The sequence below is a fragment of the Erythrolamprus reginae genome, chromosome 1 (assembly GCF_031021105.1).
Source record: "Erythrolamprus reginae isolate rEryReg1 chromosome 1, rEryReg1.hap1, whole genome shotgun sequence".
Taxonomy (NCBI): domain Eukaryota; kingdom Metazoa; phylum Chordata; class Lepidosauria; order Squamata; family Dipsadidae; genus Erythrolamprus; species Erythrolamprus reginae.
In genome coordinates this window covers 142,014,582-142,030,334 of record NC_091950.1, presented here as the reverse complement: position 1 = coordinate 142,030,334, position 15,753 = coordinate 142,014,582, and the positions used below count along the sequence as shown (strand labels likewise).

Here is a 15,753-nt window from a genome sequence, read left to right as displayed (position 1 = left end):
GAATGCTGGGCTCGATGGGCTTTGGCCTGATTCAGCATGGCTCTTCTTACGTTCTTATGTTCTTATCACTTTCATAACAGAATATGGTCTTTAAATGAGGCAGTTGTAGATGAGGACTTACCTGTATATACACATATATCATACAAGCAACATATTTCATAATAAATGATTAAGATTTAGGGTTATGTATTTTTCCTTCTTTCTAATTTGCTCCGGCAAATGTGCACCTAGCCCTTGCAATTGTGTTAGAGCAGAAGTGGTAGAGAACTGCATTGCTCCCTTAATCTTAATCTTGTTCCAAAATATTCATGGAAAAAAACCAGGCTGTGGAGCATGATTGTGTTTTTTTTAGCAACTGCTTTCTTCCTTGGGATAGTCTCTCGCATATAAAGGCTGTGGATTATGGTTCTGGAATGCAACTAATCAGATTATCTTTAAACCCATTAACTGACTCTACAGGCATAGATAAAATACTAGAATTCTCATTAGTTAGTTTTCTGGATGAAATAGGTCAGCATTTTCAGAAGGCTGCCTCTGTCTTATCTGGGTACTACAGAGTATAATTATTGAAATATAAAATAAATTTGCAACCTCCTGAGATATATCTGTTGTTATAATAGCCTGGGATTTCATTGCTACTATTTATGGTAATTAATCTATTGCAGTTCTCTACTCTTCCAAACCAACTTTCAGGGGAGAGGAATGGCAAGCTATATACAGGTATTTTGTATTTTGAAATAAACCTAAAAAGCCCACAACATTACAGTTGTGTGGAAGACATCAAGGCGCACATTCTCTGCAAGTAACCTTTTTTTTTTGCCACTCTTTACTGCTGGCAAAAGAGTTTTGGGAGACCAAGGGTTAATTCCAGCCCTGGAACTTCGGTGCAGGGGTTATCCCCCGTGGCTTGTATAAATATTTGTCACTGGGTGTGATCTCTATATTATTCCAGCTCTGATCATCTGATGGGGCCTTTGGTTATATAAACACAACTGCCCAGAGCTGATGCTGGGATTCTGAATAGTTCGCATTGATAGTATAATGACTTTTATCCAATAATGGTTATTTACGTGACACTCCAGGTGATTTTTATCCTGGAGGAATAAACTGTATTTAGCAAAATGTTCATAGGTGGAACAGAAGCTAAATGTCCTTATTTTTCTGTCAATGTTTATTTTTTTCTTCTCTCCCAGTGCTCTGTTGTTATTTCAGCAGTTCCTAAGGGCAGGGGGATGGTGGGGGTGTCAGATTGTTCATTTGAAGAGAAACACTGATAACTGTACCTGGTTCCCCCTCTTTTAACTTTCAAAGGGTCCAGCCTGCTCTTTAGCATGAACAATGATTGAGAGCAGATAAAGAGGACATGAGGATTGAGAGGCAGGGGGTTGCAGGGGCAAGGGCCAGCAAAATAGCAAATAATAAGTGACAGGAAGATGAAAAACATCTGTTTAGTTCCTCGTAAAAATGTGCTGCAGAGAGAAGAGGGAGCTATTACCACTCAGGGATATCTGTGTGTGACACATGTATGAGGAAGTAAAAGTGTGGAGACAACCTGCATTAATCTGGGTTCCATGACCCCAATAGGGACATTCTCTGACATTCTGGTGAGAGAGAAGTTCCATGAAGATGGGCTCCAGCAGGAAAAGCTCAGAAGAATAAAGCTCTGGTCCTCGAGACTGACTCTGATTGGATCCTGCAACATTCCTTCATTCCTATGGGAACCATTTTAGGTAGAGAGAGAGAAACAGAGAGAGAACTTTAGCCAACCTCCCTTTCCTTCCACATCTCAATATTAGTATTTTTGCCACATCAGGGGTGAAATTCAGCAGGTTCTGGGGAACCGGTAGCAGAAATTTTGAGTAGTTTTTGGAGAACCGGCAAATACCACCTCTGGTTGGCCCCAGATTTGGGTGGGAATGGGGATTTGGCAGTAGCCTCCCCTGCCACGCCCACAGAACCAGTAGGGAAAAATTCAGAATTGCACCCCTGCGCCACAAGTTCTGTGGGGAAAGTCCAAATAATAAGTGGCAACGTATTTTTAACTAACTTGTACACAGACTGTGCAATTTCAGTGTTACGGTAGTAACACAATTTCAAACTTCTAAGTCATTGCTATGTGGTCTTATGTTCAGCCAGGAGGTCATGGTGGTCAAAGGAAGGGAGGAGAAAAAAAGGCTATCCTGCAAGTCCCTTTGCCTGGCCAAAGAGTACGTGGAAAGGAAATTGAGTCAGTAAACTAGTTCAGTTTTGTTGATATTTGTCCTCAAAACCCATTTGCCAAGAAATTCTGTTGTTCCCTTCTCTGTTTATGCATGGATCTTCGGCATAATTCCACATCTATGATGAACTTGTAAACTTGGAAATAATAGCATTTGGGCTGTCATGTGAGAAGCAGATTAAACAGAGCTTAAACATTGGATTTCGTTTAGTTGCCTCTTTAGGGGATAAATGTCTGTGAAAGCACATGATGTTTTGTTACTGTGCTACATTCCCCCCCCCCCCCGCCCCTTAGTTGCCTAAAACTCTGACATGCCTCTTTCCCAAGCGTGATTTTCCTGGTATGCTTGATGTAATGTTATCTTCTTTGTTGCCCCCTTTTTTTTTTGACATTACTTTCCCATTTCTCCCTTTGCAGGGACCATCCGCCCAGTGCGGCGCAGTTATTATGACCCCTCCTCAGCCCCGGGCAAGGGTGTGGTATGGGAGTGGGAGAACGACAACGGCTCCTGGACCCCCTACGACATGGAAGTGGGCATTACCATCCAACACGCCTATGAGAAGCAGCACCCCTGGATTGATCTCACTTCCATCGGCTTCTGCTACATCATTGACTTCAGCACGATGGGGCAGATCAACCGCCAGACCCAACGCAAGCGCCGCGTCCGTCGCCGCCTGGACATGGTCTACCCGCTGGTCACAGGCACCTTGCCCAAATCTCAGTCATGGCCAGCAAGCCCTGGTGCAGCCAACGTGCCTCCTGCTCCGGCTCCGGCTCCTGCTCCTGCTTGCACTTGTCCGCAATGCCTTCTTGTCATGAGCATCAAGGCAACAGTGGCAGCTGGGAGCAACGGAGGAAGTGGAGCTGCCGCTAGCCAGCAGCTTCAACCTCCACCGCCACGTAAAGCTGTCTCCCTTTCTGGCAGTGCCAAAACCCCCACAGCAGCATCGGTTCACAAGCCCCAAGATGGAACAGCCACCATGCGTAGCTCTATGAAGACTCTCGCGTCCCAAGTGAACCGAAGGCAGGCAGTCAGCACGCCTGCCCTCACCATGAGCAACTCCCCCGCCAGTCCTCCTAATGCCAACGGCAAAGTGACACGCGCCAGCCTTAATACATTGAACCGAACCAATCTGCAGCGCCTGGCCATTGCACAGTCCCACGTTCTCATTGCCTCAGGGTAAGCGCTCTTGTTTGTTGTTACTTAGGCTTTCAAGCCAGCGTTGACTCCTGGCAACAGCCTTGACTAGTCCCTGCAATTTTCTTGGCAAGATTTTTGCAAGTGGTTCGCCATTGTCTGCTTGCTAGGGCTGAGAAAGAACGACTAGCCCAAACATAGAAACATAGAAGTCTGACAGCAGAAAAAGAACTCATGGTCCATCTAGTCTGCCCTTATACTATTTTCTGTATTTTATCTTAGGATGGATATATGTTTATCCCAGGCATGTTTAAATTCAGTTACTGTGGATTTACCAACCACGTCTTCTGGAAGTTTGTTCCAAGGATCTACTACTCTTTCAGTAAAATAATATTTTCTCACGTTGGTTTTGATCTTTCCCCCAACTAACTTCAGTTTGTGTCCCCTTGTTCTTGTGTTCACTTTCCTATTAAAAACACTTCCCTCCTGGACCTTATTTAACCCTTTAACATATTTAAATGTTTCGATCATGTCCCCCCTTGTGAACACAAGAACAAGGGGACACAATCTGAAGTTAGTTGGGGGAAAGATCAAGAACACTCAGTTATCTTAAGGCAGGATTAGAACTCACAGTCTCCCTGCTTCTAGTCCGTGTCTTAACCATTGCACCAAACTGCCTTTAAATACTTGTTTACCACTCCTAATACTATATCTTGATGTCCCTCATCCTATTCACATGGAGGCATTGCAGTGTCACCCGGTATTGTTTTCCCATTATCCATATTTAGACCGTGGGAAGGCCACCTTTGTTTGTGGAATATTGCACATGGGCCTTTCCCAATTCAACGCTCCCTTGATTTAATTAGATTGGGGTGACTATGGAAGTATGCAGGTAATATGTAATGCAATAAATTTGGAGAGAGTGTTGAGGGAGGTAATGCAAACAGGTTCTGATTCAAGCTAAATATCTGAACGAAGGAAACTTACTGCATAGATTATAAAGTGCGGCTGTTCCTCAAGGTTTATGAGGAATAGCCCATGGAGATATTCTCCTTGCAGAAATTTAGTTAGTTAGTTAGTTAGTTAGTTAGTTAGTTCAGTGTTTCCCAACCTTGGCAACTTGAAGATATTTGCACTTCAACTCCCAGAATTCCCCAGCCAGCGAACGCTGGCTGGGGAATTCTGGGAGTTGAAGTCCAAATATCTTCAAGTTGCCAAGGTTGGGAAACACTGAGTTAGTTAGTTAGTCCAATGCACAGTAATACACAATGAAGGTTATAGAGGTTATACTCGGGTAAAATATATTAGAGAAAGAATAGAAGTGAAAATTTAGGAATAGAATATATCAATTAGAGAATAGAAGGATATTATGAGAGTAGTATAAGAAGAATAAAATAGAAGAATAGTAGATACGATATATGAGATACAGGAGAGACAATAGGACGGGATGGGAGGCATGCTAGTGTACTTATGCACACCCCTTACTGACCTCTTAGGAATCTGGAGAGGTCAACTGTGGACAGTCTGAGGGTAAAATGTTGGGGGTTAGGGGAAGATACTACGGAGTCCGGTAATGAGTTCCATGCTTCGACAACTCGATTACTAAAGTCGTATTTTTTACAGTCCAATTTGGAGCGGTTAATATTAAGCTTGTATCTATTGTGTGCTCTTGTGTTGTTGTGGTTGAAGCTGAAGTAGTCGTTGACAGGCAGGACGTTGCAGCATATGATCTTGTGGGCAATACTTAGATCATGTTTAAGGCGTCGTAGTTGTAAGCTTTAAAGACCCAGGATAGTGAGTCTATTTTTGTAGGGTATTCTGTTTCAGGTGGAGGAGTGAAGGGCTCTTCTGGTGAAGTATCTCTGGACATTTTCGAGGGTGTTAATGTCTGAGATGCGGTATGGGTTCCAAACAGATGAGCTGTATTCTAGGATGGGTTTGGCGAAAGTTTTGAATTTTGAAGAGTGATATGTCAGGTGCTTTGGGAATAGAAAGAAAAGTGGCTTCTAGATGTTTTCTTACTGAGGCAACTCCAGCTGCATGTTGTGAGACAGAACCTATCAGAAAAATAGGATATACCGGGAAGCTCCGAAGGAACAACTAACTCTTGGCGGTTAAACAGAAGTAAGTTGTTTGTAAATATATCTCGGCTCAAATACCAGCAGGATAGAAAATTCCTAAGGCAAAGCTGGGACTGACATTGACTGACGCTACTCCCTTCCCCTGTTCATCAAATCCCACAGACCCTTTGAACCTTAAAATGGCGAAGCCTTAAAGCCCCTTTTGAATGTTAATGAGGAAGTGAAACATTCTTCTCCTTTAGCCTTCAGCTCTGGGGTGGGTTCCTATCAAAAGGCCCATACAATTTTTTTTTTCTCAGGCTGCTGCCCAAACTGGAAGGTACCCCATCCTCAGCATGCCCCTCCTGCTAGGCCTCCCTTGACCAAAACACTCTTTTCTTGGACATCTAATTAGCGTGTTCCTTCTCTTTTGTATGGTTTTGCCATCGGCCGTCTGTTGCTGCTTGCTCCCCCCCCTGCCCATGACCCTTCTCAAAAGACTTTCCCATGGAAGGGAGGAAGGGGCCAAGGCGATGCTTCCCCAGAACAAAAAGCCCTGTGAATAACTGGGAGACACAACCAGAGTTTCTAAAGAGCTGAATGAGGAGAAGGCAGGCGAATGGGGAGGGCGAGACATGCCTCTCTCTTCAGATTAGAGGATTCTCTGTCTCCAGTTAGTTCCTTAATCTGTAACTACAGCAACTATTGTCCAGTTTTAAAGGTGCCCCATCTCAGCCCTTTCTGTCTCATACATCTCCCATCTCTGCCTGTTCCAGAGGCCTCGATAATTGCTGCACTTCTGTCTCGGGAGCAAATTTACTTTTGAAAGCAGGAACTTGTGTCTGGAATGGGCTACTTTCTTGTGTTCCAAAGCTCATGTCAAGTTTTTTTTTTCAAGAAGCTTTTGAACATCCCAGTGTCATGCAGATGTCCATGGATTGGGTTGGTTTCTGCTGACCTTGTTAAAGCTAGCAGAGTTAGTCCAGATTATTGGCGCACATAGTTTCTAGCTAAATTGAGGATGTTCCATGAGAGTAAAGCATGGTTTTTGCAGGAACTTTTATACGGTGCAGTGAGCAAACAGGATCCCCAAAATTAGCATGTGGACACATTCTAAGAATGTTTTCCCCCCAAAACTGATCAAATTGTAGAAGTTTGTAGAAGTTTATGTGCATGACACAAAGATGAAGAAAGTTTTTCTAAAGGGTTTTTTTTTCATCTATGATATTACGGGTAGTCTTCATCTATGATATTACGGGTAGTCTTCGGAGAGGGGCGGCATACAAATCTAAGTAATAAATAAGTAATAAATAAATAAACTTATGACCATAATTGAGCCCAAAATTTCTGTTGTTAAGTGAAACATTTGTTAAGTGAGTTTTGCTCATTTAAGGTCACAAAAGGGAATCACATGACCCTGGGAAACAGCAACAGTCATAAATATGAACCCTTCCCCAAGCATCTGAATTTTGATCAGAATATGGGGCTGCTACACAAGGCTACTGAAAAATGGTCACACTTCACATTTTTCAGTGCTGTTGTGACTTGGAACAGTGTCTGTATTTTTCATAATGCGATCCCATTTTATGCTGCAGAGATTTTTTTTTCTCCTTGAATGAACAAGGAATCTTACTCATAGTCTATATCCAAAAGAACCCCAAAACTATTTTTTGAAAGCGATTCTATGCATACTTCCTTATGTATTAATTTGTACATGTCAACAGGGTTATCTGCTACTCCTCGCATTCTCAAAGTACATTCAAGATTAAGTAAAAGTCTCAGTAGATCGGCTCAAGTGTTTTGGGTCCAACACCGACCAACAATTTTGATTCAGGAAACTCACAAGAATGAATAGGAGAGCAACAGCCTTCCTTTCACTCTCTAGAAGCCAAGATTTGAAGGAAGCTCTTTCATGCATTTGTCTAGTTCCCCTTTAAAATGCCTGATGACAGCCAATTCTCCTATTCACAGATTCGGTCAATGCCTGTCTGCCAATCTGATTAGCTGTGCATGGGCAGAATTTGGGCATTGGACAGTTGCATCAGAGTAGTGAACGAGTCTATGAAATGTATGAAAAAGGTCTTCATTGGCAAATTGATATAAATTTCTGGGTAGGCACCTGGATGTTTTAGTAACATAATACCATCCTAATTTTAGAAGGGCATAAGGTATAGCTCTTAGAGAAATTCAACACTGAGATTAAGAATAGGAGGAAGAAAATATGCTGAAAATATTTCCCTTAAAAAGAAATGTTTTTCTATCGTTCCCATGGCCTGACAGTCCCTAAAACTCATCCTGTAATTGGCTTGGGCAGGCAGATGATTTTGACTGGAATAAGGTGATCACTATACATCTAACCATCTTCTCAGTCTCTTAAAGGCATGCACATGTATGCCTTTAAGTAGTACCTGTTTTTTGTGCCTACTACTGATTTTCCTATTGCCTATTAACAGGCTAATGACTGTTACCTACCCTTCTTTCAAGATCCATTTGCTTGCTTGTCTTTCTCAGACTAGATCTCCTAGATCAACGAGGGTGGATGTTTATGCCTTAGGCTGCTGCTAGATTGTCTAGGCCTGGTATTTTTAGGATATTAAAGAAAACATGTAGGAATCAATGAACAGGTAGAACACTCTCTCCAGCCTCTATGTCAGGGGTGAAATCCAGCAGGTTCTGACAGGTCCTGGAGAACCGGTAGCGGAAATTTTGAGTAGTTCAGAGTACCAGAAAATACCACCTCTGAATGGCCCCATTTTGCAGTATCCTTCCCTTGGAGTGGGGTGGGAATGGAGATTTTGCAATATCCTTCCCCTACCCCGCCCACTAAGCCCCGCCCACAGGACTGGTAGTAAAATAAATTGAATTTCCCCCTGATTTATGTAGCATGTATAGAAGTTACAAAGGATTCCTCTTTGTTCTCATAGGGTTCCAACTCCATCCTTCAAAGGATCCCAAGTTTGCTTTGACACCTGTTCACAATCTCTTTCCATGTATGCTTAATTCTCTAGCTTTTACAGAGATGCAGAGATTACAGAGATTCATTTTCCATGTCTAATAACCTGTGTTTTATTCTCTCATAGTGTCCCTACAGTTCCTGTAAAAAACCTCAATGGCTCAAGCCCAGTCAATCCTGCCCTAGCAGGTAAGGGGAGCAAAAATCCCATGGAACCAGAGTAACCATTAATAGCGCTTGATTGACTTAACTAAGGGATCCTTAAGTGGGAAGGTATTTTGAAACTCTGACCTCTGTAGGATTTTTCCAAGATACACTGATGGAAGGGGGAAGGGAGCCAATTATTTCTATTTTTTCAAGGAGGAGGGATATGGAGAAGATGCATGAATGAAGATACAAATTTGGGTGAGGAACAGAAAAAGGAAGGCTATTCTACAAGATGGGATGCTCAATGCCCATGTTGCTTGGGGATAGAGGGAAATATATAGCAGAACACATCTAAAAAGTAAAAGCTTAGGGAAAACTAGTGTACACCTGCCATAGGGAGGGAGTGGAACTTTAAAAGAAAAAAAATACTTATTTTAACTATGTATTTAAGCTCAAACTTAGTATTGTTGTGAGTACAGTGATACCTCATCTTACAAACGCCTCATCATACAAACTTTTCGAGATACAAACCCGGGGTTTAAGATTTTTTTGCCTCTTCTTACAAACTATTTTCACCTTACAAACTTACCGCCGAGGCTGGGATGCCCCGCCTCCAGACTCCCATTGCCAGCGAAGCACCCGTTTTTGCGCTGCTGGGATTCCCCTGAGGCTCCCCTCCATGGGAAACCCCACCTCCAGACTTCTGTTGCCAGCGAAGCGCTTGTTTTTGTGATGCTGGGATTCTCCTGCTGGGATTCCCCTGCAGCATCGCAAAAACACAGAAGTCCGGAGGTGGGATTTCCTATGGAGGGGAACCTCAGGGGAATCCCAGCAGCACAAAAATGGGCGCTTCAGCTGGCAAAAGGGGTGAATTTTGGGCTTGCACGCATTAATTGTTTTTCCATTGATTCCTATGGGAAACATTGTTTTGTCTTACAAACTTTTCACCTTAAGAACCTCGTCCCAGAACCAATTAAGTTTGTAAGACAAGGTATCACTGTATTAATAAATATTGATAATGGTTATGCATGTTTTAAAAGTTTGGATTTTGAAAACCTCAAAGTTGCCTTCTGAAACCCTGAGGCCAGTATGGCATTTTAGTCAAACATTTTAAGGGGATATGACATTGTAATGAGATTACCGTATTTTTTTGAATATAACATGCACCAGAGTATAAGACGCACCTTAGTTTGGGGGGAGGAAAACAAGGAAAAAAGGCCTCTGCCTCTCAGCAATTTGCCAAACAGCAAACAGCATAGATGATGTACACTGTTTGTTGTGTATTTCTGTGCATGTGTGTCTGACCCACAGAAATAGCAAAGAATTGGAGAAATGTACATTATGGCAGTATATTAGTGCTAGAAAGTTTTCTGAAATGCAGGCACACTAACTCAGTTATTTAAATATATTTACACCAAATATGACTAAATCAGGGTTTAACTCAACTGCCTTAATACTAAAACAGGACACTGTTACATTTCAGATTATACTCTTTACTTTGATGTGGCTTTCTGGTAGTATACATTATTTTCTGCTATTTAAAAGAAGATGCAATAGCACTGGGCCTCTTCAGATCAAGCATTTATTTTAAAAAAACTTCTTCATTTTGTTCAAGTGTCTAGAACAATAATAAAGCAGCCTTTAAAGAATAAGTCTAATAATTTGAACATTCTATAAACATTTATAGTTATTGACTTACCTCCTTGCATCCAGTTTTAGCAGACTCATTAGCACAAGAAAATAAAATTATGCCTCTGCCTCTGTCTCCCAGCAATTTGCCTCCTTGAAGCTAGTTTCACTTTCAGTTTTAACACATGGCCATACTGTGGCCTGCCTGCAGAGGCCTGAATCAGCTATGCGTCGGGAGGCTGATAACCAGTTAGTTGTGCTAATCAGGCTCTGTTCTGTTTGCTGCAAGGAGGTAAATTGCTGGGAGGCAAAGGCCAAAGGGTGTGGCTGGCTGATGGGGCTACAGTCGGAATATAAGATGCATCCAAGTATTCACCCTCTTTTGGGGAGTAAAAAGGTGCGTCATACTCCAAAAATACATGTCTTATACTATGAAAAATACGGCATTTAATATTCTGGTTTCCTTTAAAGCATTATAAAAAATTGGAACTGGCAAATTTCTTCTATAAATGGGTAAAATAGCCTCACAGATGAAACAAAATTCTAGCCCATAAGTGCAAGACTGAAATAAAGCAAATGCTATGTACAAAAGCTTGGACCCTCTTTCTCCTGCCAGGAATCACGGGGATACTTATGAGTGCTGCAGGTCTCCCTGTCTGTCTGACTCGACCTCCAAAGCTTGTTCTGCACCCCCCTCCAGTCAGCAAGAGTGACATTAAATCCATCCCCGGCATCTCCAATACCTGCCGTAAGACTACCAAAAAGCAGACCAAGAAAGGTAAGAACGAGAGCGTCTCTGTTTCTTCCCATTGCTTCACTTCATTCGAATGGCGAAACCAGAAAGGGGGGGCTGCCCAAAATATACACCCCATAAGGAGAAAGGATGTGCATTGTAACTTCTTCGGACATCCTACCAAACCAGGCTTTGTGCTGACTGAAGTTAGAAACCGAAAGATACAGTCGTTTAAGACGCCAACTGTACCTTGGAAACAAACAAGCAAGTAAAAAAAAAACCCCCACAGGTTAAGCTTGCTGGTGAAACACCTGCATCTTCCTTTTCTGCCTGAGTGTGTTCTGCTTGGACCAGATTACCTCCGGAACCGCCTGCTACCGCACGAATCCCAGTGACCGATAAGGTCCCACAGAGTTGGCCTTCTCCGGGTCCCATCAACTAAACAATGTCGTTTGGAGGGCCCCAGGGGAAGAGCCTTCTCTATGGCGGCCCCGGCCCTCTGGAACCAACTCCCCCCCGGAGATTAGAACTGCCCCCACCCTCCCTGTCTTTTGTAAACTACTCAAGACTCACTTATACCGCCAGGCATGGGGGAGTTGAGATATTCTTTCCCCCTAGGCCATTACAAGTTATGCATGGTATGTTTGTATGTATGTTTGGTTTTATAATAAGGGTTTTTAGTTGTTTTATTATTGGATTGTTGCATGTTGTTTTTATCATTGTTGTTAGCCTCCCCGAGTCTATGGAGAGGGGCAGCATACAAATCCAATAAATTATTATTATTATAATAATTATTATTATTATGGCTTTTGGCAGAGGTAAGTCGGGCTTTCTGATTCCCTAATGTTTTTGGCTGTCTACTTCTGGAGAGTGACAGTATATTCCTGCCTTCGCAGGCCTCCGTCTATGGACCTTTCTCCCTTTTCTTCTCTCCTGGTTCCTTGTAACTATCACTCAGGCATTGTCCCAACGCATTTTGTTCTCCTGCGCTTCCCCCTCCCCGCTTCCGTTTTGTGATTCCATCCACATGCGTTTCTGTATCCGGTGATGGTTGGACCGTGGCAGATATCCAGCCAGTGTTCTTCCAAAACGCTCTTCTACATTGACCTAACACAGCAGGTGATTTGCACCCCTCTGCCACTGCCTTGTGCTTTCCCAGCCAGCTGTAGTGAGCATGATGTATTGAACACTCTTTCTGGTATGCGGCTTTTCCTTTTCAAACTGACCTTTCCCCAAGGTGCATCACATCTGTTTGACAAATAGTAAGCCTTAGCTTCCAGGTGACAATGGAGTAAAGGAGGTGTTGGAAGCCAGTTGTCCCTTGTCTGTCTATTTTATGTATGTATGTATTTATTATTTGGATTTGTATGCCGCCCCTCTCCGAAGACTGACTGACTGACTGACTGACTGACTGACTGACTGACTGACTGACTGACTGACTTACTTACTTACTTACTTACTTACTTACTTACTTACTTACTTACTTATTAGATTTGTATGCCGCCCCTCTCCGTAGACTCAGGGCGGCTCACAACAATAATAAAAACAGCATATAACAAATCTAATATTTAAAACAACTAAAAAACCCTTATTAAAAACCAAACATAAACACAAACATACAATGCATAAATTGTAGAGGCCTAGGGGGAAAGAATATCTCAATTCCCCCATGCCTGATGACAGAGTTGGGTTTTAAGGAGCTTACGAAAGGTGAGGAGGGTGGGGGCAATTCTGATCTCTGGGGGGAGCTGGTTCCAGAGGGTCGGGGCCGCCACAGAGTAGGCTCTTCCCCTGGGTCCTGCCAAACGACATTGTTTAGTTGACGGGACTCAGAGAAGGCCAACTCTATGGGACCTAACTGGTCACTGGGATTCGTGCAGCAGAAGGCGGTCCCGGAGATATTCTGGTCCAATGCCATGAAGGGCTTTATAGGTTATAACCAACACTTTGAATTGTGACCGGAAACTGATCGGCAACCAATGCAGACTGCAGAGTGTTGGTGTAACATGGGCATATTTGGGGAAGCCCATGATTGCTCTCGCAGCTGCATTCTGCACAATTTGAAATTTCCAAACACTTTTCAAAGGTAGCCCCATGCAGAGAGCGTTACAGTAGTCGAGCCTCGAGGTGATGAGGGCTTGAGTGACTGTGAGCAGTGACTCGTGGTCCAGATAGGGCCGCAACTGGTGCACCAGGCGAACCTGGGCAAACGCCCCCCTCGCCACAGCTGAAAGATGTTTCTCTAACGTAAGCGGTGGATCGAGGAGGATGCCCAAGTTGCGGACCCTCTCTGAGGGGGTCAATGATTCCTCCCCCAGGGTGATAGACAGACAGATGGAATTGTCCCTGGGAGGCAAAACCCACAGCCACTCCATCTGTAAAGAACACAGAATCACTGCCATTAGAGTGAGCGCATGAGTTCGCCCACCAGCCTTGTTAGAAGGCCACAAGGGCAGACTCACTCAACATTCTCCTTATAACGTTTAAACTGTAGTCTGCTATCAGTTGAGTGAGCACCTTCCTTATCCACCCTGAGCCAACACATAGCTAGACCTCAGTGGTGGGTGTGGACCAGTTTGGACTGGTTCCATAGAACCGGTAGTAACTTGGTGGCCTGGGTAGCTAGAACCAGGTCTTTTGGCAACACCACCATTTTGTTTTTTGCTTCTGAGCATGTGCAGAACCCCTGCTAGACTTTCTTCAGGAGGATCTGTCCTCAGCTTGGCCCTTTGGATCTTCCACCGGGATCTTGTACCCATTGCTGCTATAATTGATTCTTGTCACCTTGCTGCTGGTCATTCTGTTCTTTGCTTTCCTTCCACCTTTCTGAAAGAGAGCCCATACAGAGTACTCTTGTCTCATCCAGTATCTAAGAATTGCATACAGCAGGGATAAGGGTGATTAGAGGGTGGGTAATGTGTAGCTATTATGTAGCCTCAAGTTCCATCTTTGAGCATATATCACATTTGATAGCACTGGTACAGTGTCTCACCGTTTAGAGAGCTAATGTTGTACAATATAGTACTGTCTTTTAGTATTGTAAAGCTATGGGGAGAGTGGGGCAACCTTTCAGTAGCCCGTGTCCATATAGTACTTTGTAGGAGAAGAGCTTAAGTTGGAGGTAAATTTGATGTGAAGCCCGTGGAGAGATGTGGCACATATAGTTGAAACCACATTTTTCTGGTTCCCTTCCCATATTTTGGGGTTTTTCTTTGGTTTTTAACTGCTAAGACTATTTTTGGCTTCTGCTCCACTCCCTGAACATTATTTTTGCCTCAAATAGCAGACCAGTTTTCAGCTGCTGTGGTTGGAGAGTGCTTTGAAGGCCACAGAGAGAGGTTTGAGACAACTCTTGGGACTTTATGTTGTTCACTCCTGCAATAACCTTGGTTGGGTTAGAATTCTAACACAGATGCTGGGGAAGAATGTAAAAAGCGAGAAATTGTGGTCCTGATTATTTAAGTAAGGCCATACTTGGAATACTGCATTCAGTTTTGGTCTCCACGATGCAAAAAGGATGTTGAGACTCTGGAAAGAAGAGCAACAAAGTTGATTAGGGGACTGGAGACTAAAACATATGAAGAACGGTTGCTGGAACTGGGCATGGCTAGTTTGATGAAAAGAAGGACCAGGGAAGACACGATAGCAGTGTTCCAATATCTCAGGGGTTGCCACAAAGAAGAAGGAGTCAAACTATTCTCCAAAGCACCTAAGGGCAGGACAAGAATCAATGGGTGGAAACTAAACAAGGAAAGAAGTAACTTAGAACTAAGGAGAAATTTCCTGACAGTCAGAACAGTTGATCAGTGGAGCAGCTTGCCTCCAGAAGTTGTGAATGTTTCAACACTAGAAGTTTTTAAGAAGATGTTGGATAACCATTTGTCTGAAGTAGTGTAGGGTTTCCTGCCTAAGCAGAGGGTTAGACTAGAAGACCTCCAAGGTCCCTTCCAACTCAGTTGTTGTTGTGGTTAGTGATGCAGTTCCACCTGTGAGACGCGCCTCATATCCAGGGGGGGAAAATAAAAAAGTAAGCAAAACCATAACCATGAAAGCATCACATGTCCCTGTTTTACAGGATTCCATTGTCTGTGCTCTGCCCCAAGATATTTCCTGTTCTTAAGACAGGATAAGGTTTAATTTTTTTGTCAGATTAATCTGTTGTAGTCTTTGTTTGTTTATGTATTGAAGACAAAGGGACATTTCCCTCAGGGCACTGAGTAGAGATTCTTCTATAAGCTTTGCTATCTCCTCAGTGCAGAGTTCAGTCGCTCATCCGTGCAGCTGCACACAAAGGTTATGGGCATTATATACGTCTTCACAGAATTATACTCCTGAAATCAGTAGGGAGGCTCGAAGGACAAGGCTCATCACATAGGGCTTGAAACTGCCGAGCCTGACTTTGGTTTGCAGCCGCCTTTCATCTGGAGAAACATTTAAGACTATTGCAACAACAGAAGAAAAGACAAACGGGCTCTCCCGTTCATGGGAGAGTTGTAATTTCTGACTCACTCTGGAGTCTGAGCAAGTTGGTGTGTTGATTTAAACTCCATTCTTATTGTTGTTTCTTCTAATTTTTAGAGGTGTAGACAAGCTAGTTCTTTCTGAACCCTGCCACCATGGCTGTTCATAGAAAAGAGCAGAGCCATAGGTAGGTTAGAATATTGGGAAGCTTGTTTTAATTTTTTAATTTTTTATTTTATTCATTTGTCCAATACACAAATACATAGGAAGAAAAATAGACATGTAGTAATATATATAAGGGTAAAGTGAACTTAGAGGAGAGGATATATGAAAGAAAGAAAATATATATGATAAGTGAGAGAAAGGAAAGACAATTGGACAGGGGACGAAAGGCACACCAGTGCACTTATGTAC

General features: G+C 43.0%; 1 protein-coding gene across 1 annotated transcript in view; it reads left to right on the top strand.

Annotated features, from left to right (window-relative positions):
- Nucleotides 1-15,753, top strand: part of DTX4 (deltex E3 ubiquitin ligase 4) — a 52,514-nt gene that overhangs the window by 22,889 nt on the left and 13,872 nt on the right. Inside the window, 3 exon segments of the mRNA XM_070726802.1 lie at nucleotides 2,636-3,398; nucleotides 8,497-8,558; nucleotides 10,762-10,923. Coding sequence (XP_070582903.1) covers nucleotides 2,636-3,398; nucleotides 8,497-8,558; nucleotides 10,762-10,923 — 987 coding nt within the window.